The 23,517-nt window shown below is 48.4% G+C and overlaps 2 protein-coding genes across 7 annotated transcripts in view; both read right to left on the bottom strand.

Annotated features, from left to right (window-relative positions):
• The window catches only part of LOC138783896 (unconventional myosin-Ig-like), a 91,142-nt gene extending 79,786 nt beyond the window's left edge, over nt 1–11,356 (bottom strand). For 2 of the 6 annotated variants that reach the window (XR_011361769.1, XR_011361768.1), the window contains exons 1-4: nt 11,085–11,335; nt 6,527–6,941; nt 603–811; nt 264–357 (exon numbers count right to left, since the gene is read on the bottom strand). Coding sequence is in view for 4 of the 6 variants with exons in the window: in XM_069959202.1 (XP_069815303.1) it covers nt 264–357; nt 603–811; nt 6,527–6,891 (668 nt within the window). In the remaining 2 variants the exon portion in view is untranslated. Of the gene's footprint in view, nt 1–263; nt 358–602; nt 812–5,952; nt 6,033–6,526; nt 6,942–11,084 lie in introns of those variants that run through there. The other 4 variants (XM_069959202.1, XM_069959204.1, XM_069959205.1 and 1 more) reach the window with 4 other exon arrangements.
• Nucleotides 11,357–11,398: 42 nt separating this feature from the next.
• RBM43 (RNA binding motif protein 43) lies at nt 11,399–16,619 on the bottom strand. Its single transcript, XM_069959206.1, has 4 exons — nt 16,502–16,619; nt 15,474–15,674; nt 14,837–14,931; nt 11,399–14,584 (listed from the first exon to the last, which is right to left on the bottom strand). Exons 2-4 carry the CDS (start codon nt 15,655–15,657, stop codon nt 12,548–12,550), a joined length of 2,316 nt encoding a protein of 771 aa, XP_069815307.1. The 5' UTR covers nt 15,658–15,674; nt 16,502–16,619; the 3' UTR covers nt 11,399–12,547.
• Nucleotides 16,620–23,517: the final 6,898 nt, after the last annotated feature.

Consider the following 23,517-nt stretch of genomic DNA (forward strand, 5'->3'; position numbering starts at 1 on the left):
CTCTTGAGGAAACTCTGTTATACTGAACAGTTTCTTACTATACTATACTATATATACTATACTTACTATATAGCAGTATTATACTGTACCGTCATATGGGCACTACATGGCACTATTTTATACACACTTTATTGGCAGAACTAAAGTTACTAATGCCTTTCTAAGAAAAATTAGGAGGGTTGAGTTGGTCCTTGCTCGGCGGCTTCTAATAATCTTGCCGTTGTGTAGAACCCCCCCCCCCCCAAACATGATTCCTCACTCACCTTTCCACCTCCTCTCGTTGTGTGGGGTTGGTTATAGCCGCAATGTACTGCATGATGTACTTGCTGGCTTCAGTCTTCCCTGCTCCGCTTTCTCCTGTGGGAGGAACAAAAACACAATACGCTACATATAAGAATTGCTGCAGTACTCTATTTGGCCAGTGGTGGCAGTATAGACACAGAATGAGCAGGCAGGAGATTTGTAGACTTTTTCAGGGCACTGTCATTATACATTCTATAGAAGTCTCAGGGTTCAGTCTACCGATTAGGGAATCAGCGATTTAGTTTACATTAGCATTTGGTTGAGGCTTCATTCAGATTTAAGCAGTGAATGACCCCCACCTGATATAACGATACACGTGTCCTTGGCTCTGCGCTTCATGGCCTTATATGCTGCATCTGCGATGGCGTAGAGATGTGGGGGTCTCTCATACAGTTCTCTTCCCCGGTAATATTCAATCATTTCTTTCCCATATAGATCCATGTTCTTATAAGGGTTCACAGACACGACAACTTCCCCAATGTATGTGTAGATCCGGCCGCACCCAAACCTGCGGGGAAAAAGATTGTCAGCTTTTGGGTTTACTGCAATAATGCTGCTGTGGCAGAGTATCTAAGCCTCTTATGTGTGATACTGCTGAACCAATGTATCTAATCATATCATGTGTGATACTGTCCACTTATCTGCTGTATCTAATTCCATGATGGTTTGTTGCCACAGGTCGCCATTTTCTCTATTGACCATGTATTTGTGTATCTAAACTATTAGGTGTGATACCGTCTGTCGAGTTGGTGTATCTAAGCCCGTCATGCACAGTATTTTCCACACAATATTTACGTTCGTCATCATATATCAGTGACAGGGAGATAGCATTATACTGCGCTCATCTGGTGGAGTCTGTGTGGTGGTCTCACCGATAACACCCAGCGGGCACAGACACAGCACTATCACACAGTCCCAAGCTTCCTGCTTCTTAACACCCACACACTGCAGGAAGATGTGAGATGTAATGATGGACACTGCACAGTACAACTGCTCCTGTCCTGTATGCTGGGTGTAATCCTCAGTATATATACAGTGCACAGTACCACTTCTCCTGTCCTGTATACTTAGTGTAATCCTCAGTATCTGCTCCTATTCTGTATATATGGACACTGCACAGTACCACTTCTCCTGTCCTGTATACTTAGTGTAATCCTCAGTATCTGCTCTTATTCTGTATATATGGACAGTGCACAGTACCACTTCTCCTGTCCTGTATGCTGGGTGTAATCCTCAGTATCTGCTCTTATTCTGTATATATGGACACTGCACAGTACCACTTCTCCTGTCCTGTATACTGGGTGTAATCCTCAGTATCTGCTCTTATTCTGTATATATGGACACTGCACAGTACCACTTCTCCTGTCCTGTATACTGGGTGTAATCCTCAGTATCTGCTCTTATTCTGTATATATATGGGCAGTGCACAGTACCACTTCTCCTGTCCTGTATGCTGGGTTTAATCCTCAATACATATATATATATATATATATATATATATATATATATATATATATATATATATATACTCAGTGGCGGATTAAATGTACCCTGGGCCCCGGGCTGTCCACCCAACCTGGGCCCCCCCCCCAGCCACCCCAGCAGGCTGTGTGGGGTATATAAGAATACATAGGTCTGAGGGGGATCAGTATATAGAAGTGACCCCAGAACATCACTAATAGGGGATAGGGGGGGTGTTTTTGTTCTATCCCCTATTAGTGATGTTCTGGGGTCACTTCCCTGCACTGAGCCCCCACAGATCTATGTATTCTTATATGCCACAAAGAATCCAGTGTATGATGCACCTAGGACCAAACTACAACAGCTACATGCACTACAACTCCCAGCATGTACTGACAGTCTGCAGCCCTCATAATATGCTGGGAGTTGTAGTGCCTGCAGTTGTAGTTGGGTTCTAGTTTAAAAGTTTTCGCTAGTGTACTGTAGTGACCCCGGGGCTGTGTCAGTACACTACCGCAAACAAAACACTGACCCATTTAGACCCCAATGGTACACAGGCTCTGCACACTATAGGGCTGGGTTCACACTATGTATATTTCAGGCAGTATTTGGTCCTCATGTCAGGTCCTCATAGCAACCAAAACCAGGAGTGGATGGAAAACACAGAAAGGATCTGTTGACACAATGTTGTAATTGAGTGGATGGCCGTCATATAACAGTAAATAACGTCCATTATTTCAATATAACAGCCATTGTTTTAAAATAACAGCAAATATTTGCCATTAAATGGCGGCCATCCACTCAATTACAACATTGTGTGAACAGAGCCTTTCTGTGTTTTCTATCCACTCCTGGTTTTGGTTGCTATGAGGACCACAATACTGACTGAAATATACTGTGTGTGAGCCCAGCCTATAAGTGATTACAGTGCAGTTACTAATGACTCACAGGTGACGTCTTCTCCGATTGCCGTCGCTCACTTTTTCCTTTCCTCTCTATTTGGCGCAGCATCATGAAGACTTCTCCGGCCCCAACTCAACTGCAGGCGGGGAGCTGGGGGTGACTGGGGAAGGGAGGCAGCTGGGGCGACAGGGGGAGAAGCTGGGGCAAATGAGGCCGGGGAGGGGGGGGGGAAGCTGGGAAGGCAGGGAAGCAGCAGGGGGTGAACATGATGGGGGTAGCAGCAGGGGGAGAAGATGATGGGGGTAGCAGCAGGGGGAAAAGATGATGGGGGTGGCAGCGGGAGGAGAAGATGATGAAGGGTAGCAGCGGGAGGAGAAGATGATGAAGGGTAGCAGCAGGGGGAAAAGATGATGGGGGTAGCAGCAGGGGGAGAAGATGATGGGGGTGGCAGCAGGAGGAGAAGATGATGAAGGGTAGCAGCAGGGGGAGAAGATGATGAAGGGTAGCAGCAGGGGGAGAAGATGATGGGGGTGGCAGCAGATGATGAAGGGTAGCAGCAGGGGGAGAAGATGATGGGGGTGGCAGCAGGGGGAGAAGATGATGGGGGTGGCAGCAGGGGGAGAAGATGATGGGGGTAGCAGCAGGAGTAGAAGATGATGGGGGTGGCAGCAGGGGGAGAAGATGATGGGGGTGGCAGCAGGGGGAGAAGATGATGGGGGTGGCAGCAGGGGGAGAAGATGATGGGGTTAGCAGCAGGGGGAGAAGATGATGGGGGTAGCAGCAGGGGGAGAAGATGATGGGGGTAGCAGCAGGGGGAGAAGATGATGGGGGTAGCAGCAGGGGGAGAAGATGATGGGGGTAGCAGCAGGGGGAGAAGATGATGGGGGTATCAGCAGGGGGAGAAGATGATGGGGGTGGCAGCAGGGGAGAAGATGATGGGGGTGGCAGCAGGGGGAGAAGATGATGGGGGTAGCAGCAGGGGGAGAAGATGATGGGGGTGGCAGCAGGGGGAGAAGATGATGGGGGTAGCAGCAGGGGGAGAAGATGATGGGGGTGGCAGCAGGGGGAGATGATGGGGGTAGCAGCAGGGGGAGAAGATGATGGGGGTATCAGCAGGGGGAGAAGATGATGTGGGTGGCAGCAGGGGGAGAAGATGATGGGGGTAGCAGCAGGGGGAGAAGATGATGGGGGTATCAGCAGGGGGAGAAGATGATGGGGGTAGCAGCAGGGGGAGAAGATGATGGGGGTGGCAGCAGGGGGAGATGATGGGGGTAGCAGCAGGGGGAGAAGATGATGGGGGTGGCAACAGGGGGAGATAATGGGGGTATCAGCAGGGGGAGAAGATGATGGGGGTAGCAGCAGGGGGAGAAGATGATGGGGGTGGCAGCAGGGGGAGAAGATGATGGGGGTAGCAGCAGAGGGAGAAGATGATGGGGGTATCAGCAGGGGGAGAAGATGATGGGGTAGCAGCAGGGGGAGAAGATGATGGGGGTATCAGCAGGGGGAGAAGATGATGGGGGTATCAGCAGGGGGAGAAGATGATGGGGGTAGCAGAAGGGGGAGAAGATGATGGGGGTATCAGCAGGAGGAGAAGATGATGGGGGTAGCAGAAGGGGGAGAAGATGATGGGGGTGGCAGCAGGGGGAGAAGATGATGGGGGTGGCAGCAGGGGAAGAAGATGATGGGGGTATCAGCAGGGAGAGAAGATGATGGGGTAGCAGCAGGGGGAGAAGATGATGGGGGTATCAGCAGGGGGAGAAGATGATGGGGGTATCAGCAGGGGGAGAAGATGATGGGGGTAGCAGCAGGGGGAGAAGATGATGGGGGTAGCAGCAGGGGGAGAAGATGATGGGGGTAGCAGCAGGGGGAGAAGATGATGGGGGTAGCAGCAGGGGAGAAGATGATGGGGGTAGCAGCAGGGGGAGAAGATGGGGCGGCATGGAGAGCAGCTAAGGGGCAAGGGGTACAGCCGGGTGGCAAGGGGTATATTCGGGCGGCAGGGAGCCAGGGTGAGCTTCCGGCAGAGAGAGCAGGCCGGAAGCTCACAGTGCAGCCCCGCGGTGCCCGAACTTCTCTGCTTGGCGGCGCGCAGGATGTGACGTCATCACGCCGCCAGGAGAGAAGTACGGGCACCGCAAAGACGGCAAGGAGAGAGGGGGCGGTGCCGCGGCGGACTCCGACAACAGCGCGCCACAGCAGAACATCACTCGGGGGCCCATTGGGCCCCGAAAGTGATGTGCTGCTGGCGCTGCTATGCAAGATCTTAATGTGGGCGGCGCGGGCCCCCCCGGAGCCTTGGGCCCCGGGCGGCCGCCCAAACCGCCCACATTATAATCCGCCATTGTATATACTGTATATATATTCTGGGCTGATATTGTACTTTGCTCCCTGAGGGGTATTTATGTTTAAGTGGAAGAGGTTTGGGCCAATTTTATGCAGTATTCAGTTAGAGAGAGAGCAAAGAGATTGAGTTCCTGCTGCAGTACTTTTCCAGAGAAGGGCCTAGAGGCCAGGACTCATATGTGGGAACTTTCTAATCAGAGACTATCTTTTTCTTCCAGTATCCTCAGTCCTAGCTATGTTAGGCCAGTGTCTCCTGTGGTGAGGCTACTGTAGACAGGGAAAACAGGAATCCTATCCATGCCGGGCGGCTGTCCTCTTCTCATCCTGATTACTCGACAGGATTCCAAGACAGCAGTTAGGTAAGAGCAATTAAAGCCGAGAACTCTGCTGCAATGCACTAGGTTTCCTTATGGGTCCTCCGATGGTTAGCTTCACCCACAAAGTGGGGCCTGCATTCCTGGAACTTTGGTGTAATCCTCAGTATCTGCTAATTCTCTATACATGGACACTGCACAGTACCACTTTAACATGTAAATCAAGCACCTAAAATGCATGGGGAAGTTAGTTCTAGTTACTCCATTAGTAGAATAGTTGGGTGTAACTCAGGGTCAGTACAGAATAAGTAATGTAATGTATGTACACTGTGACCCCACCAGCAGAATAGTAAGTGCAGCTCTGGAGTATAATACAGGATGGAACTCAGGATCAGTACAGGATAAGTAATGTGATGTATGTACACTGTGACCCCACCAGCAGAATAGTGAGTGCAGCTCTGGAGTATAATACAGGATGGAACTCAGGATCAGTACAGGATAAGTAATGTGATGTATGTACACTGTGACCACACCAGCAGAATAGTGAGTGCAGCTCTGGAGTATAATACAGGATGGAACTCAGGATCAGTACAGGTGACCCTGACACTCTTAGCTATGCTTCTCTTACTGTGATCCCCTATGGCTCGGTCCTGGGTGTGTCTCTACATCTAGGTGCTCAGGGTATTGTGGTCTCTGAAGATGAGCAATTCATTATCCGCCCACATTCTGTCTACGCTGTAAAACATCACATGTAATGAATTTCTCATTTCTCATAATGGATACATAGGACAAGATAATTATATATATAGGACTTAATTTTCACATAAAAAAACATTATGAACTGCACATGGTGGGGAGGGGGGGGGGCTGGTCTAGATTTTGCTCTGGGCCCGCTCTGCCCCCTACCCAACTGCAAGCGCTGTCCAGTCCAAGAGGGTTTTCCATTGACCCCAGACATGGGAACTGATACTGAGCGCATCACATCTTACACCAGTAGTACCTTATTTTACATGTTAAAGGGGAATTCCACTCAAATTTACCATCTGAGTAGAACACGTCATATGGGGCAGATGCCACCTTGAGGATCTTTGAGCCTAGGGCTTTGAGATAGGGCTTTGATTTTACAGTCCCCATTTATGGATCAGTCACTTAGATGGAGTTCTTCTTTGACAGTTTCCGAGAGGAGATTCCCTTTCACTTACCTGAGCTTCAGATTTGCCATAAAGTCCTCCATGGTCACATTATCCAAGAGAACAAAGTCCGCCTTCCCATATTCCAAGCTCTCCTGCTCCGCCATCCCGCCAGGAAGGGGCGCTCTACCTGGTTTGGAGAATAAGACAAAGCGAAGGACCAGAGTAAAATCTACAAGTGCACAGGAAGACTGAGCAAAGGCGAGAGCCGGTCTGTGACTTCCTGGTGCGGTTTCAGGCGGGGACCATTGAAAGGAAGTGAAGTGATGACTGTGCCGGTGGTGGAGAGACGACAATGAATGTGAGCAAATGAGACCACAGCTGGCTGTCCTGACTGCGGGTAAAGGCATGAGCCATGTCAATGGTGATGTCATCATCTCTACATGACTACTGCCGCCAATCCTTGGTCACTGATCACTGGCGCCGGCTAAAGGGGAACATCAAGAAATAGGAAGAAATAGTATAAACGTATATATTGTATAGAGGAAAACTCCCCGAATCCAACATCAGTGATCATGGAGGATGCCGGAATATGAAGTAATCTGTAATGCTGAACTAAAACCAATAATCCCAGTGATCTATAACGATGATGTCATCCCAGTGATCTATAGTGATGATGTCATCCCAGTCATCTATAACAATGATGTAATCCCAGTCACATATATGATGATGATGTCATCCAAGTGATTATAGTAATAATTTAATCCCAGTGATCTATATAATGATGTCATCCCAGTGATCTATGATGTCATCCCAGTGATTTATAGTAATGATGTTATCCCAGTGATCTATAGTGATGATGTCATCCCAGTGATTAATAGTAATGATGTTATCTAAGTGATCTAGTGATGATGTCATCCCAGTGACCAATGATGATGTAATCCCAGTCACCTATATGATAATGATGTCATTCCAGTGATTATAGTAATAATTTAATCCCAGTGATCTATATAATGATGTCATCCCAGTGATCTATGTCATCCCAGTGATTTATAGTAATGATGTTATCCCAGTGATCTATAGTGATGTCATCCCAGTGATTTATAGTAATGATGTTATCCCAGTGATCTATAGTGATGTCATCCCAGTGATTTATAGTAATGATGTTATCCCAGTGATCTATAGTGATGTCATCCCAGTGATTTATAGTAATGATGTTATCTAAGTGATCTAGTGATGATGTCATCCCAATGATCTATGATGTCCTCCCAGTGATTTATAGTAATGATGTCATCCCAGTGATCTATAGTAATGATGTCATCCCAGTGATCTACAATGATGATGTCATCCCAGTGATTTATAGTAATGATGTTATCCCAGTGATCTATGATGTCATCCCAGTGATTTATAGTAATGATGTTATCCCAGTGATCTATATTCCATGATCCCAGTGAGTAATATTAATGTAATTTCTGTCACAATGTAAGTTTCATAATTTGAGGTATATTTAAGGGCTGTACATAGAGGAGATGTGGCCCATAGAAAATGTCAAGATGGTGGTCCTGGCCTACAGCGTATATACATATTACCGCAAACCTAACCTGACAGATCCTAGAGTTGGTTTTCAATATTTTGTTAATAAAAATAATTTTTATGGATTGTGATAACCCCAGACTGACAACCAGCCTGTATATATGATGTCTGAGAAGTAGTCACAGCCCTGTCCCCTGTATGACTTCACTAGTCAGACATGAGATCCAAACAACTAATACTACAGGGACAGCTATTCATCCATTACTGCTGACAACCAGCCTGTATAGCATGTCTGAGAGGTAGTCACAGCCCCGCCCCCTGTATGACATAGTTACATATTAAGGTTAAAAAAGACACATGTCCATCAAGTTCAACCATGGAGGGGATGGATGAAGGAAAGGGGAATAGATGGATACATTCTATACATATGTATTTATGGCATTATGGTCTAAGAACTTGTTTATATCACTGACATACTATAAGCATATGTGATCAACTTATTCATCCATTACTGCCGACAACCTGCCCCTACAGTGAGGAAAATAAGGATTTGATACACTGCTGATTTTGCAAGTTTTCCCAGATACAGAGAATGTAGAGGTGCAATTTATATCGTAGGTACACTGCACCTGAGGCAGAACCTATAAAATATTGCAGAAAATCACACTGTATGATTTTTAAATAATTAATTTATTTGCATTTGTAATTTTAATGGCATTTTATTGTATGCAATGAGTATTTGATCATTGACCAACCAGCAAGAATTATGGTGCGTTTACACAGAGAGATTTATCTGACAGATTTTGAAAGCCAAAGCCAGGAATGGATCTAAAAAAAGAGGAGAAATCTCAGTCTTTTCTTTTAGGACCTGTTCTTTGTTTATAGTCTGTTCCTGGCTTTGGCTTCAAAAATCTGTCAGATAAATCTCTCTGTGTAAACGATCTCTCTAAGTTTTTCTTTGAGAAGCTCCTCCTACGCTGTACTCCATTACCTGGATTAATTGCACTTGTTTGAACTTGTTACCTGTAAAAAAAAAACAAAAAAAACTGTCCACTCAATCAATCAATTAATTAATCAATCAATCAATCACACTCCAACCTCTCCATCATGTCAAAGACCAAAGAGTTGTCTAAGGACACCAAGGACAATACTATCAACCTGCACAAGGCTGGCATGGGCTATAGGACAATAGGCAAGCAGCTTGGTGAGAAGACAACAACTGTCGGTGCAATTATTAGAAAATTGATGAAACCCAAGATGACTGTCAATCTTCCTCGGCCTGGGGCTCCATGCAAGATCTCACCTTATGGGGGTAAGGATGATTCTGAAAAAGGTTAGGTATCAGCCCAGAACTACATGGGAGGCCCTGGTCAATGACCTGAAGAGAGCTGGGACCACAGTCTAAAAGATTACCGCTAGTAATACACTACGCCACCTTGGATTATAATCCTGCAGGGCACACAAGGATGAGTACAACCCCAAGAATACAGTATCATGGGGGTGGAAACATCATACTTTGGGGGTGATTTTCTGTAAAGGGGACAGAATGACTTCACCGTATTCAACAGAGGATGGATGGGAATATGTCATGCGAGATTTTGGCCAACAACCTCCTTCCCTTGGTAAGATGGGTGGTGACTGGGTCTTCTAGCATAACAATGACCCGAAAAAGCACACAGCCAGGGCAACTAGGGAGAAGAAGCATTTCCAGGTCCTGGAGTGGCCTGTCTCTCACAAGTGACGTTTACCTATGATAAAAATTACACACCACTCCATCCTTGTAAGTGGGAAAAACTGCAAAATCAGCAGTGTAACAAATATTTATTTTCCCCACTGCATATATGATGTCTGAGAGGTAGTCACAGCCCCGCCTCCTGTATGACATCATTGATATTACATGTGATCAGACAGCCTCTATATCCTGTCTGCAGCTTTTATACAATGCCAAATGATGAAACCATTTTAGTGTACCCATAATGCACAGCTCTTATTTCTGGGAATCGCTCTATAGCACTGTATATCGTACGGGTGACACCATTTCCTCTCTGCGCAGAGATCTGAGTTGCTAAATCTGTTTTTTGTATTCGCCACTTCCTGACGTTACACGGCTCAGGAGCTTTCAGGTTCCTTGACTTCCTCCTTGCAGGTGTTCACATCTGATCTGATGATATATAATCATTGTACAATGACTGTTCTGTCATTTAAATTCTTCAGTATTCCCCATGTCCGCTTGCTGACAGTGATGGAGACTATTCACAATGTTGGATTGTCTGCAAGGCCCGAACTGCATGATACAAAATTGTGATGTTCTGTAAACCTCTCATAGCAGTCTTGAGCGGACGTCCCGAAAGTGACCGGATTCGGCTTTCAACTCTCGGGGGGAGATTTATCAAACATGGTGGCTCAGTTGCCCCTAGCAACCAATCAGATTATGTCTTTCATTTTCCAAAGAGTCTGTGAGGAATGTAAGGTGGAATCTGATTGGTTGCTAGGGGCAACTGGGCCAGTATCACTTTACACCATGTTTGATAAATCTCTTCCCAGTGTCTGGAAAAGTTCAATGTCGCCCTAGGGCTGCCATGTAAGCATGAATACAGCCTATGGCCTAGAGCAGTATCCATGTTTTTTAGGACTTCCTGGGGTGGCATCCAACTTCTCCACAAGCTGGGAGATGAATGCCAACACTTTCGGGATGTCCACTCAACACCACTCATAGATTAACACTGAGGAGTATTTACTAGAAATGCTGGTCTGATCTGGTAACCATGGCAACGTCCACGCCGGGTGACTTCTATACACTAGCCTTATTGAGTTAGAATAGGGCTCATGCACAACCAACATGGACGTATCCATAGTTACCAGATCTTCTGGCAGCAGGAGTAACTGCATACTGATCGGAAAAACCTGCACGATGACTGGTACTGGTATAAGTAAACCCTCAGCAGTGTCCGATCACAGACCTATGTCTTCTGATAAATCCAGATGAGTGTAAGGCCACCTGTAAATCAGCATTACATCACCTCTGTAGTCAGACAGCCACGCCCCCTTCATATGAAACTGCTTCCTGTACACTAAGCTCCACCCACTTGGCACTTACATCTCAGAATAGCACAAGTCCGGGCTTTGCACCAAAAATTGTGACCATGTGTTGTTTTGCACCATGACATGGCTTTCCCTGAAGAAGCTCTGATGATGTCACTGTCCATATATGGTCAGTGACATCATCAGAGGTTCCCCCAGGGCCTCCCTTCTGTAAGCCTTTACAGTGGGATATATTGCAGCCTTCTATCCCAGGTATAGGAGTCCTCCTGCCATATACAGATGACGGGAGGCCAAAACGTGATGTGAACGAGGCCTAAGAATGATGGTGTAATAATTTATCTATAACAGAAGTCAATGAATGAGACGCTAAAATATTCACTGATTTAATCATTTTAACTATTTCATAACTAAATAGAATCAATCATTTGTCAGTTTCTTTTGCATAATGTCAGTGCCTGCAGCCCTATGTAACATCTCAGGTAAAACACACTGGTAAAGATCGTGCTAAGTGTCGCTTGCAGTCCTATGTAAGGTAACATGGTGCTAAATATAACTGTTACATAGGACTGCAAGTTAGAAATTCAATGACAAATTCATCTCTGCCGAGTCCTTATAGATATAAAATGTGATAAATGAAGGTACTGCTGTATGTGGATAGGGGCCCAGTACTACCTAGGGGGCCAATAAGCTTCAGCAGTCTGGCTGTTGTCACTGGCCCTGATGATATTAGAAGCTGTCATTTCCAGCGTTCTCTCATGTGATTGGCAGGGGGTTTCCCTCTAGTAGAGCCTGGTCCTTGTTGCAGAGGGTATCTTTTGCTTTCATGGACATCACTGACACCCTCGCGTCCTCTCGTCCTTCCATCAGACGCCCCAGGTTGTGTTGAGTTCTTGCTATTTCTAGCTAAGTTCTTACTGTCCATCCCTATGGTTGGGGAACGGGCGCTGCCAGAACCTGAAGTTCCCCTCCACCTCTGCTTAAACCGTAGAACTCCTTCCAATAGGCCGATAACATTCAGCGCGTTGCCGTTCACTGACAATAAACAGATCTTAAGCTCTAGTAAAGATATTTTTATAATTCTGGTGGTTTTTTTACTCAGGCTGGTTGGGAACTCAATGGTTTCTTTCTGAAGGTGATTATCATAATAGTTATAGGTATTTTTTATTTCTGAGCAAGCCTCTTCAAAGTCTTCTGGCTTCACTGGTGCCAGTGAGGTCAATGTGATGCTGGTAAAGCCCTCACCATTTTGTTCTTTCATATGAAATTTGTGATGTTTTAGAAGTTCCTCAATCAACTCTTGTCTGAATGTTCTTACATATGTGTGGACTGCAGGGTCTACGGAGAAGGAATAGGATGGTGATTTGAGGGTGGAGGCTTTCTGGCCGTGTGTTGGTGTTCTTGCTGATGTTGTGGATGATGACGTATGAGGACCTGTGCTTGGGAAGGAAGGTTGCGTTGGACTACCAAGATTATTCATATGATCTTGAGCCATGTGTCTCCTATCTTCAGGTGGTCTACTTAGATGGGATGGTGATGAGGAGGATGATGGTGGTGTCTCCTGCTCTGTGGCCGGGTTACGCCCTGCGGTGCTCTTCTCCTATTCTCCTCTGATATCAGGTGTCTTCCTGCCGTAGATTCCACTGAACCGAGTTTCTCCATAGAAATCTTCTCTTTTCCTCGACTATGGGCATCATGGCCACCCTCATGCCCTCTGGCCCTTCTATCTGACACTCCAGGTTGTGTTGAGTCCTTACTGCCCAGCCCTATGGCGGGGGAACGGGTGCTGCCAAACCCTCCCCAACACTGTTTAAACTTTTGAACTTCCTTTCGAGGACCGATAACATACAGCGTGTTTGTGTCCACTGACAATAAACAGATCTCATGCTCTAGTAAATATCTTGGTATGGTTCTGATGATTTCTTGATTCAAGTCAGTTGGAAGCTCAATGGTTTCTAGCTGAAGATGATTATAATAATAGCTATATCTATCTTTTATCGCTAAGCAAGCCTTTTCATGGTCTTCAGGCTGTGCTGCTGCCAGTGAGGTCAATGTGATGCTGGTAAAGTCTTCACCATTTTGTTCTTTCATATCAATGTTATGTTGTCTTAGCAAGCTATCAATCTTGTCTCGTTTTAATGTTCTTACATATGTGTGGACAGCAGGGTCTATGTAAAAGGAATAGGATGGTGATCTGAGGGTGGAGGCTTTCTGGCCGTGTGTTGGTGTTCTTGCTGATGTTGTGGATGATGCTGAAGGTTGGGTTGGACTACCACGATTATTCGTATGATCTTGTGCCATGTTTCTTCTATCTTCAGGTGGTCTACTTAGATGGGATGGGGATGAGGATGATGGTGGTGTCTCGTGCTCTGTGGCCGGGGATACGCCCTGTGGTGCTCTTCTCCCCTTCTCCTCTGATATCAGATGTCTTCCTGTCGTAGGTTCTACTGAACTGAGTTTCTCAATAGGTATCTTTTCTTTTCCTCGACTGTGTGCATCATGGCCACCCTCATGTCCTCCCGTGCTTCCTTCTGACACTCCAGGTTGTGTTGAATTCTTGTCATTTCTAGCCGAGTCCTTACTGTCCAGCCCTATGGCGGGGGAACGGGCAATGCCAAAACCTGGAGTCTCTCCTATGATATCTCTAGCCAGTTGGCCACGAGATCCTCTCCATTCCTGTAAGAAGTTTAGAGTCTTCACTGAGGGGCCGATAATACACAGTGTGGCATCATCCACCGGCATTGAACAGATCTTCAGCTTTAATAAATACTTCTGGATCATTCCAGTGATTTCTTGATTCGAAAGCCTTGAGCTGGTCGGCAACTCAATGTTTTCTGTCCGAAGACGCTCATTATAATAGTTATACAGTGCTTTCATTTCTGAGCAAGCCTCTTCAAAGTCTTCTGGCTGCACTGCTGCCAGTGAGGTCAATGTGATGCTGGTAAAGCCTTCACCATTTTGTTCTTTCATATCAATGTTATGTTGTCTTAGAATGTTATCAATCTTGTCTTGACTGAATGTTGTAAAATATGTGTGGATTGCAGAATCTACGTGGAAAAACTGGGACAGTGATCCGGGGGGTTTCTGGCCACGTGTTGGCGTTGGCGGTCTGGAAGATCTTGTCGACGACGTATGATGTTCTGTACTTGGGGAGGAGCGTTGGGTTGGGCCACCAAGTTTATTCCCATGCCCTCTTGTGACTTTGTCCTGTGCCACGTTTTCTCTTTCTTTAGGTCTTTTGCTCGGATGGGATGATGGTGATTTCAGCTCTGAGGCTTGCGTTTCTCTCTGCACTGCTCTTCCATCCCTCCTCTCAGATTGCAGACGTCTACTCACTGTAGATTCCAATGACCCGTGTTTGTTTGCAGGATCTTTCCTACTGAGGATCTTATACAGCTCCAGACGACAACTTGTCAAATCACAGAAATCCCCTTTGATGCCCAGTACGTTGCTGCCATTATGATATATAGACAGCCTGTGTCGCTCCAGGAGCTTCTTCACCTCCCAGACATTGCCGAAATATGTCAGGTCTAAGGACGTCCTAACAGGCATGGAGCACTGCAGAGGAAGACACAAAGAAAAGCATTACAGGACGCAAAGGGTTAAAGAAGAAGATTCGTAGTAATAGATAAAGCTGGATCATTGTATTGATTTGCAGCTTTCTGATATACTGTTATTATGGCTTGTTCACTAGTTTTCTGCCATACAAAAGTCTCACATTAGTGCAGTTTGGGGACAAACGTTGGACTTACATCACACTTATCTAAGACCTGCATATAACATATCAGCGAGTGGAGGATGGACACTTACCGAGGAGCCGCGAGGCTGGGGGCGCCTCACATCCAGTGGGTAGATACAGTCTTCTATATTCAGGGAGTGCCTTCTGCCCAGAATCCTCTGCGCCACTATAACAAAATTTATGTTAAAGAGAATCTGTACTGGCCGCCACCCACCCCAAACGGCCAGTACTGGTCTCTAGTCGTCGCCATGCCATGCCCGGTCCTGGGGTCTGCCTTCCTCCTGGGACGGGTATGGTCAAAAACAGATTTTATTTTGGTGGTGCGTCGGTCAATGGGGCGGGGCCTAAAGCCTCCGTGCCCTAGGCCTGCAGCAATGTCTGTCTCCATGGTGACAGACTACAAACAATCCCTCTGTAGTCTGATCAACCTTTTTCATAATAGACATTCAGGCCTTATCCACACGGCCATAGTTCTGTCCGCAGTTGCCGACAAAACATAGGACCAATGTTCTTAAATGGCCGCACATGTGTATGGGCTGTGATCTGTGCTGCAAAAAAAAAGGCACATATTGTAGCGCGGAACAGATCACTATCTGTTGATGGGGCTGCACTACTGACGTGTATATGTGGCCTCAAAGGTTCAGCAGAAGGTAGGGGACGGTAATGTCAATGTCAGCTCAGTTACACAAGTAGCAGATAATTTGTCACCTTTCTCGTCCTCAAACAGCAGTAGCGCCGTGCCCGCCTCCTCTGTGGGGTAGTGAACCACCACGTCACATCCACCGCCATTTTTGCGTTGCATGAAGTGAATCTGTAGCTTATCTTTCATAATATCACTGTCATAGAGGATAGTGGGGAGGCCCGACACCTCCACACCTCGTCTGTCAGCCATGAGAGAGTGGGTGTCACCTGGTACAGAGAAAGAGCTAGATTATATACTACACATATATATATATATATATATATATATACTATATACAGATGGGAAAATGCTGGGCTATGACTTAGGATAAAAGTTCTGCCTACCCAGCCGCCACTCTGCCCATAGACAGGCCGGATACCTGGAGATACTGCCTGCCACACCACCACTATGCCCTCAGACAAGCTAAATACCTGGAGATACTGCCTGCCCCGCCACCACTATGCCCTCAGACAGGCCGGACACCTGGAGGTACTACCTGCCCCGCCACCACTCTGCCCTCAGACAGGCCAGACACCTGGAGGTACTACCTGCCCCGCCACCACTCTGCCCTCAGACAGGCCGGATACCTGGAGATACTGCCTGCCACACCGCCACTCTGCCCTCAGACAGGCCGGATACCTGGAGATACTGCCTGCCCCGCCGCCACTATGCCCTCAGACAGGCCGGATACCTGGAGATACTGCCTGCCCCGCCGCCACTCTGCCCTCAGACAGGCCGGATACCTGGAGATACTGCCTGCCACACCGCCACTCTGCCCTCAGACAGGCCGGATACCTGGAGATACTGCCTGCCTCGCCACCACTATGCCCTCAGACAGGCTAAATACCTGGAGATACTGCCTGCCCCGCCACCACTATGCCCTCAGACAGGCCAGACACCTGGAGGTACTACCTGCCCCGCCACCACTCTGCCCTCAGACAGGCCGGATACCTGGAGATACTGCCTGCCCTACCACCACTATGCCCTCAGACAGGCCGGATACCTGAAATACTGCCTGCCCCGCCGCCACTCTGCCCTCAGACAGGCTAAATACCTGGAGATACTGCCTGGCCGGATACCTGGAGATACTGCCTGGCCGGATACCTGGAGATACTGCCTGGCCGGATACCTGGAGATACTGCCTGCCCATGCCACCACTCTGCCCTCAGACAGACCGGATACCTGGAGATACAGGTTGGCAGGGGTCGCTGTATATGCAGGCGAGAAGGGTGTGTGTGTGTGTCAATGTATACACAGGCAGTGGGGGCAGGGGTCGTTGTATATACAGACTGGGGGGCGGGGGCTCTGTATATGAAGGCTGGAGGGGCAGGGAACACTGTATATACAGGATGGGGGTCAGGGGTCACTGTATATACAGGCTTGGGGGCGGGGGTCACTGTATATACAGGCTGGGGGTCAGGGGTCACTGTATATACAGGCTGGGGGGCGGGGGTCACTGTATATACAGGCTGGGGGTCAGGGGTCACTGTATATAGAGGCAGGGGGGCAGGGGTCACTGTATATACAGGCTGGGGGGCGGGGGTTACTGTATATACCGGATGGGGTCACTGTATATAGAGGCTGGGGGTCAGGGGTCACTGTATATAGAGGCTGGGGGGCAGGGGTCGCTGTATATACAGGCTGGAGGGGCGGGGGTTGCTGCATATACTGGGGGGGTAAGGGTCACTGTATACACATGCTGGGGGGGTCAGGGGTCACTGTATATACTGTACAGGCTGGGGGGGGTCACTGTATATACAGGCTGGAGGGGCAGGGGTCACTGTATACACAAGCTGGGGTCACTGTATATACAGGCTGGGGGGCTGGGGTCGCTGTAAATACAGGCTAGGGGGCAGGGGCACTGTATATACAGGCTGGGGGGCAGGGGTCACTGTATATGCAGGCGGGGTCACTGTATATACAGGCTGGGGGCGGGGTCACTGTATATAAAGGCTGGGGGGTGGGGGTCACTGTATATACAGGCTGGGGGGCGGGGGTCACTGTACATACAGGCTGGGGGGGGCGGGGGTCACTGTACATACAGGCTGGGGGGGCGGGGGTCACTGTATATACAGGCTGGGGGGCGGGGGTCACTGTACATACAGGCTGGGGGGGCGGGGGTCACTGTACATACAGGCTGGGGGCGCGGGGGTCACTGTATATACAGGCTGGGGGGTGGGGGTCACTGTATATACAGGCTGGGGGGCGGGGGTCACTGTATATACAGGCTGGGGGGGGGGGGGTCACTGTATATACAGGCTTGGGGGCAGGGGGCACTGTATATACAGGCTGGGGTCACTGTATATACAGGCTGGGGGGCGGGGGTCACTGTACATACAGGCTGGGGGCAGGGGTCACTGTATATACAGGCTGGGGGGCGGGGGTCACTGTATATACAGGCTTGGGGGCAGGGGGCACTGTACATACAGGCTGGGGGCGCGGGGGTCACTGTATATACAGGCTGGGGGGTGGGGGTCACTGTATATACAGGCTGGGGGGCGGGGGTCACTGTATATACAGGCTGGGGGGCGGGGGTCACTGTATATACAGGCTTGGGGGCAGGGGGCACTGTATATACAGGCTGGGGTCACTGTATATACAGGCTGGGGGGTGGGGGTCACTGTACATACAGGCTGGGGGCAGGGGTCACTGTATATACAGGCTGGGGGGCGGGGGTCACTGTATATACAGGCTTGGGGGCAGGGGGCACTGTATATACAGGCTGGGGTCACTGTATATACAGGCTGGGGGGCGGGGGTCACTGTACATACAGGCTGGGGGCAGGGGTCACTGTATATACAGGCTGGGGGGCGGGGGTCACTGTATATACAGGCTTGGGGGCAGGGGGCACTGTATATACAGGCTTGGGGGCAGGGGGCACTATATACAGGTTATATACCAGGATTCAGCCGTTACCTGTAGTGACTCTGCTGCTCTCTGATTGGCTGATAGGAGTTACATTAACCCTTCATCTCCCAGAGTCTAGCTGTAGAATCAGCCCCACATGTAAACAATAAAGCGGCCGGTAGTGAGGTCTGAGCCGATACTGAGCCCCCTCCTCCCCTCCCCGCCCTCCGGGGGGCGCTCTCACCCCCTCACCTGGGCCCTGCACCGGGGGCGGCGGCTGATAGTCCGGGACCTCAAGACGCAGCTGCGTTTTTCCTTCTCCAAGAAATGAAAGCGAAAGTTTCACAAAGTTTCCTCCCAGATCATAACCGACAATAGAGCCCCTCCCCCGGCTCTGCTACATCCCGGGCGGGAGGGGGAGGCCCCGGGAGAGCGGACCACAGGGCGGGAGGGGGAGGCTGGCAGTGCCCGGGAGAGCGGACCACAGGGCAGGAGGGGGAGGGGGAGGCTGGCAGTGCCCGGGAGAGCGGACCACAGGGCGGGAGGGGGAGGGGGAGGCTGGCAGTGCCCGGGAGAGCGGACCACAGGGCGGGAGGGGGAGGCCCCGGGAGAGCGGACCACAGGGCGGGAAGGGGAGGCTGGCAGTGCCCGGGAGAGCGGACCACAGGGCGGGAGGGGGAGGCTGGCAGTGCCCGGGAGAGCGGACCACAGGGCGGGAGGGGGAGGCTGGCAGTGCCCGGGAGAGCGGACCACAGGGCGGGAGGGGGAGGCTGGCAGTGCCCGGGAGAGCGGACCACAGGGCGGGAAGGGGGGGCTGGCAGTGCCCGGGACATGGATGTTGCTATGGAGACCGGACAACATGGCACGGTGCCCGGACATGGATGTTTAGGCCTTATTCACACGTCCTGGAAAGTTGTCCATAATTGGGGATCTGTAATCACGGTTTACCTTAGAGCACAGATTTCTATCGCTGTGGATTGTGATTACCAATAGCATAGGATACGGATGATACATCCGGGAGGTCTGTAAAAAAAAAAAAAAAAAAAAACCGCAGATCAGATCTATGCAAAAAAGGCCATGTTCACACTACATAAGTTCAGTAGTAATCAAGGCCATTGTTGCCGATTTTCAACAACGGCCGTGATTACTACGGAACTCACGTAAGTGCTGCAGCTGAGGGAATCCCAGCCGGAGTGTATACACCTAGTATATATATATACATACAGATAGTATACACTCCGGCCATGATCCCTAGCGGCGCCAGAGAAAAATGACGTCAGTTTTGTGCGGCCGCTATTCTGCAGAGATCCTGGTGGTGCAGTCCGCCATCAGCACCAGTTTTTCAATCCACTATTAACCCCTTCGTGCTGCAGCTAGTTTGGGCCTTAATGACCAGGCTAATTTTTCAAAATCTGACCTGTCTCACTTTATGCTCTTATAGCTCAGTGATGCTTTAACGTATGCTAGCGATTCTGAGATTGTTTTTTCGTGACATATGGCACTTTATGTTAGTGGCAAAATTTGGTCACTACTTTGTGTGTTTTTTGTGAAAAACATCAAAATATCATGAAAAATTTTAAAAATTTGCATTTTATGAACTTTAAAATTCTCTGCTTCTAAAAAAAGAAAGTCGTAGCACATAAATTAGTTACTAAGTCACATTACCAATATGTCTTCTTTATTCTGGCATAATTTGGTAAACATATTTTACTTTTTTAGGGTGTTATGGGGCTTAGAAATTTATCAGCAAATTATCACATTTTTGTGAAACTGATTTTTTTAGGGACCAGTTCTTTTTTTAAATGGATTTAGAAGTCTGGTATCCTGAAAACCCCCATAAGTGACCCCATTTTGGAAACTACACACCTTAAAGAATTAATCTAGGGGTATAATAAGCATTTTAACCCTACAGGGGCTGGAGAAAAGTATTCACTATTAGGCAGTAAAAAAATTGAAAATTTTAATTTTCCAATAATATATACGTTTATATTAAAGTTTCTCATTTTTAAAAGGAATATGAGACAAAAAGCACCCCAAAATTTGTAATGCAGGTTCTCTTGCGTACAACGGTACCCCATATGTGGGCGTAAACCACTGTATGGGCACACAGCAGGGCTCAGAAGGAAGGGAGCGCCAATTAGCTTTTCCAATGCAAATTTTGCTGAAGAAGTTTCTGAGCGCCAGGTGCGTTTGCAGTGCCCCTGTAGTGTCAGCAGAGAGAAAACCCCCCATAAGTCACCCCATTTTGGAAAGTACACCCCTCAAAGAATTCATCTTGGTGTGTGGTGACCATTTTGACCCCACAGGTATTACAGGAAAGTATTCAAAAGAAGACAGTAAAAATGAAAAACTCGAATTCTTCCAATAATATGTTCGTTTAGTTTGAAATTTCTCAATTTCACGAGGAACAAGAGGAAAAAAGTACCCCAAAATTTGTAACGCAGGTTCTCCTGAGTACAATGGTACCCCATATGTGGGCGTAAACCACTGCATGGGCACACAGGAGGGCTCAGAAGGGAAGGAGCGCCAATTAGCTTTTTCAATGCAGATTTTGCTGCAGAAGTTTCCGAGCGCCAGGTGCGTTTACAGTGCCCCTGTAGTGCCAGCGGAGTAAAATCTCGCCATAAGTCACTCCATTTTGGAAAGTGCACCCCTCAAAGTATTCATCTTGGTGTGTGGTGACCATTTTGACCCCACAGGTATTAGAGGAAAGTATTCAAAAGTAGACAGTAAAAATGAAAAACTCAAATTTTTCCAATATTATGTTCTTTTAGTTTGAAATTTCTCAATTTTATGAGGAACAAGAGGAAAAAAGTACCCCAAAATTTGTAACGCAGGTTCTCCTGAGTACAATGGTACCCCATATGTGGGCATAAACCACTGCATAGGCACACAGGAGGGCTCAGAAGGGAAGGAGCGCCAATTAGCTTTTTCAATGCAGATTTTGCTGAAGAAGTTTCCGAGCGCCAGGTGCGTTTGCAGAGCCCCTGTAGTGTCTGCAGAGTAAAATCTCCCAATAAGTCACCCCATTTTAGAAAGTGCACCCCTCAAAGAATTTATTTTGGGGTGTGGTGAGCTTTTTGACCCCACAGGTAATTGAGGAAAGTATTCAAAAGTAGACAGTAAAAATGAAAAACTCGATTTTTTCCAATAATATGTTCCTTTAGTTTGAAATTTCTCAATTTCTCGAGGAACAGGAGAGAAATGTCACCCCAATATATGTAAAGCAGGTTCTCCTGAGTAGAACGGTACCCCATATGTGGGCATAAACCACTGCATGGGCACACAGCAGGGCTCAGAAGGGAAGGAGCGCCAATTAGCATTTTCAGTGCAGATTTTTCTGAAGAAGTTTCTGAGCGCCAGGTGCGTTTGCTGAGCCCCTGTAGTGTCAGCAGAATAGATTCCCCCCAAAAGTCACCCCATTTTGGAAAGTGCACCCCTCAAAGAATTCATCTTGGGGTGTGGTGACCATTTTTACCCCACAGGTATTAGAGGAAAGTATTCAAAATTGGCCAGTAAAAATGAAAAACTCGAATTTTTCCAATAATATGTTGGTTTAGTTTGAAATTTCTCAATTTGACGAGGAACAGGAGAGAAAATGTACCCCAAAATCTGTAACGCAGGTTCTCCTGAGTACAACGGTACCCCATATGTGGGCATAAACCACTGTATGGGCACACAGCAGGGCTCAGAAGGGAAGGAGCGCCAATTTACAGGAGCAAAACCGCAGCTAGTAATGGTTATTAGAATAGCGCAGTTACTAAAATAAAATAAAAAAAAATGAGATTACAGGTAATGTGGGGTGGTTACGGGCAACCAGGGGTGGTTATGGGCAACCTGAGGTGGTTACAGGTAATCTGGGGTGGTTACGGACAACATGGGGTGGTCACGGGCAACCTGCTGTGGTTACGGCAACCTGGGGTGGTTACAGGCAACGTGGGGTGGTTACGGGCAACGTGTGGTGGTCACGGGCAACCTGCTGTGGTTACGGCAACGTGGGGTGGTTACAGGCAACGTGGGCTGGTTACGGGCAATCTGCTGTGCTTACAGACAATCTGGGATGGTTACCGGAAACGTGGGGTGGTTACGGGCAACCTGCAGTGCTTACAGACAATCTGGGGTGGATACGGGCAACGTGGGGTGGTTACGGGCAACCTGCAGTGCTTACAGACAATCTGGGGTGGTTACGGGCAACGTGGGGTGGTTACGGGCAATCTGGGGTGGATACCTGTAATCTGGCATGGGCACCGCAATCTGGAGGGGGTCAGAGGCGCCGTGGCGTGGTCAGAGGCGACGTGCGGTGGTCAGAGGCGACGTGCGGTGGTCAGAGGCATCGTGGTGTGGTCAGAGGCAACACGCGGTGGTTACGTGCAATCTGGGGGGGGGGTTACATGTAATCTGGCATGATTACGGGGAACCTGGGGGGGTTATGTGCAACCTGGAAGGGTTACAGACAATCTGGGATTGTTACTGATAAACTGAAGTGCTTATAGGTAATCTGGGGTGGGTACATGTAATTTGGGGTGGTTACGGGCAATCGGGAGGGGGTCACTGGCAATTTGTGGTGGTTACGGGCAACGTGCGGTGGTTACGGGTAATCTGGGGAGGGGTTAGGGGTAATCTGGGAGTAAACTGCAATTTTTTTGTATGTTTGTCACTTTTTGTACTTTACATATTCATTTTCACTGTATTACTATGATTACTTAGATATTTTCTATCTCAGTAATCATAGTTCAGTGACAGAGACCAAATTGGTCTCTGTCACTTTAAATTTTCAGAGTTGGCCGGTTGTGAAGCGCATGCGCACTTCATAACCAGCCAGGACGTCGAGGAGGAAGGAGCTCCAGGAGCAGGTGAGTATATGGGGAAGGGGGGGGGACTGGGGGACGGGGGTGACAGGGGGGGTGGGGGGCGACTTGGGGGGTGGGGGGACATCACTTTTTATCCCCTGTCACCAATCATTCATGGTGACAGGGGATAAAAAGTGCCTGGATGCACATGGTACAAGCGATCAGCGGTATATAGTATATACCGCTGATCGCTTGTACCGGAACCCAACAGGGGGGTCCCCGATGACTGCCCCATGCTCTCCGCTACCTCCGGTGGCGGAGAGCATGGGGCTTTCATTCATTTTAACTTCTCCATCGCTGTGAACCGACATTAGTCGGTTCACAGCGATGGCGGCGGCCATCTTGGAAATGATGGCCGCCGGGGGAGGGGGGG

Source organism: Dendropsophus ebraccatus, chromosome 2, assembly GCF_027789765.1.
Source record: "Dendropsophus ebraccatus isolate aDenEbr1 chromosome 2, aDenEbr1.pat, whole genome shotgun sequence".
Classification (NCBI taxonomy): Eukaryota; Metazoa; Chordata; class Amphibia; order Anura; family Hylidae; genus Dendropsophus; species Dendropsophus ebraccatus.

What these genes read in the sequence shown, in the direction of transcription:
- RBM43 (XM_069959206.1), bottom strand. Translation starts at nt 15,657, where the DNA reads ATGGCTGACAGACGAGGTGTGGAGGTGTCGGGCCTCCCCACTATCCTC. An exon ending in GCTGTTTGAGGACGAGAAAG is followed by an intron (nt 14,932 to 15,473) that starts GTGACAAATTAT and finishes ATTTTGTTATAG; the next exon opens with TGGCGCAGAGGATTCTGGGC. An exon ending in CCCAGCCTCGCGGCTCCTCG is followed by an intron (nt 14,585 to 14,836) that starts GTAAGTGTCCAT and finishes CTTCCTCTGCAG; the next exon opens with TGCTCCATGCCTGTTAGGAC.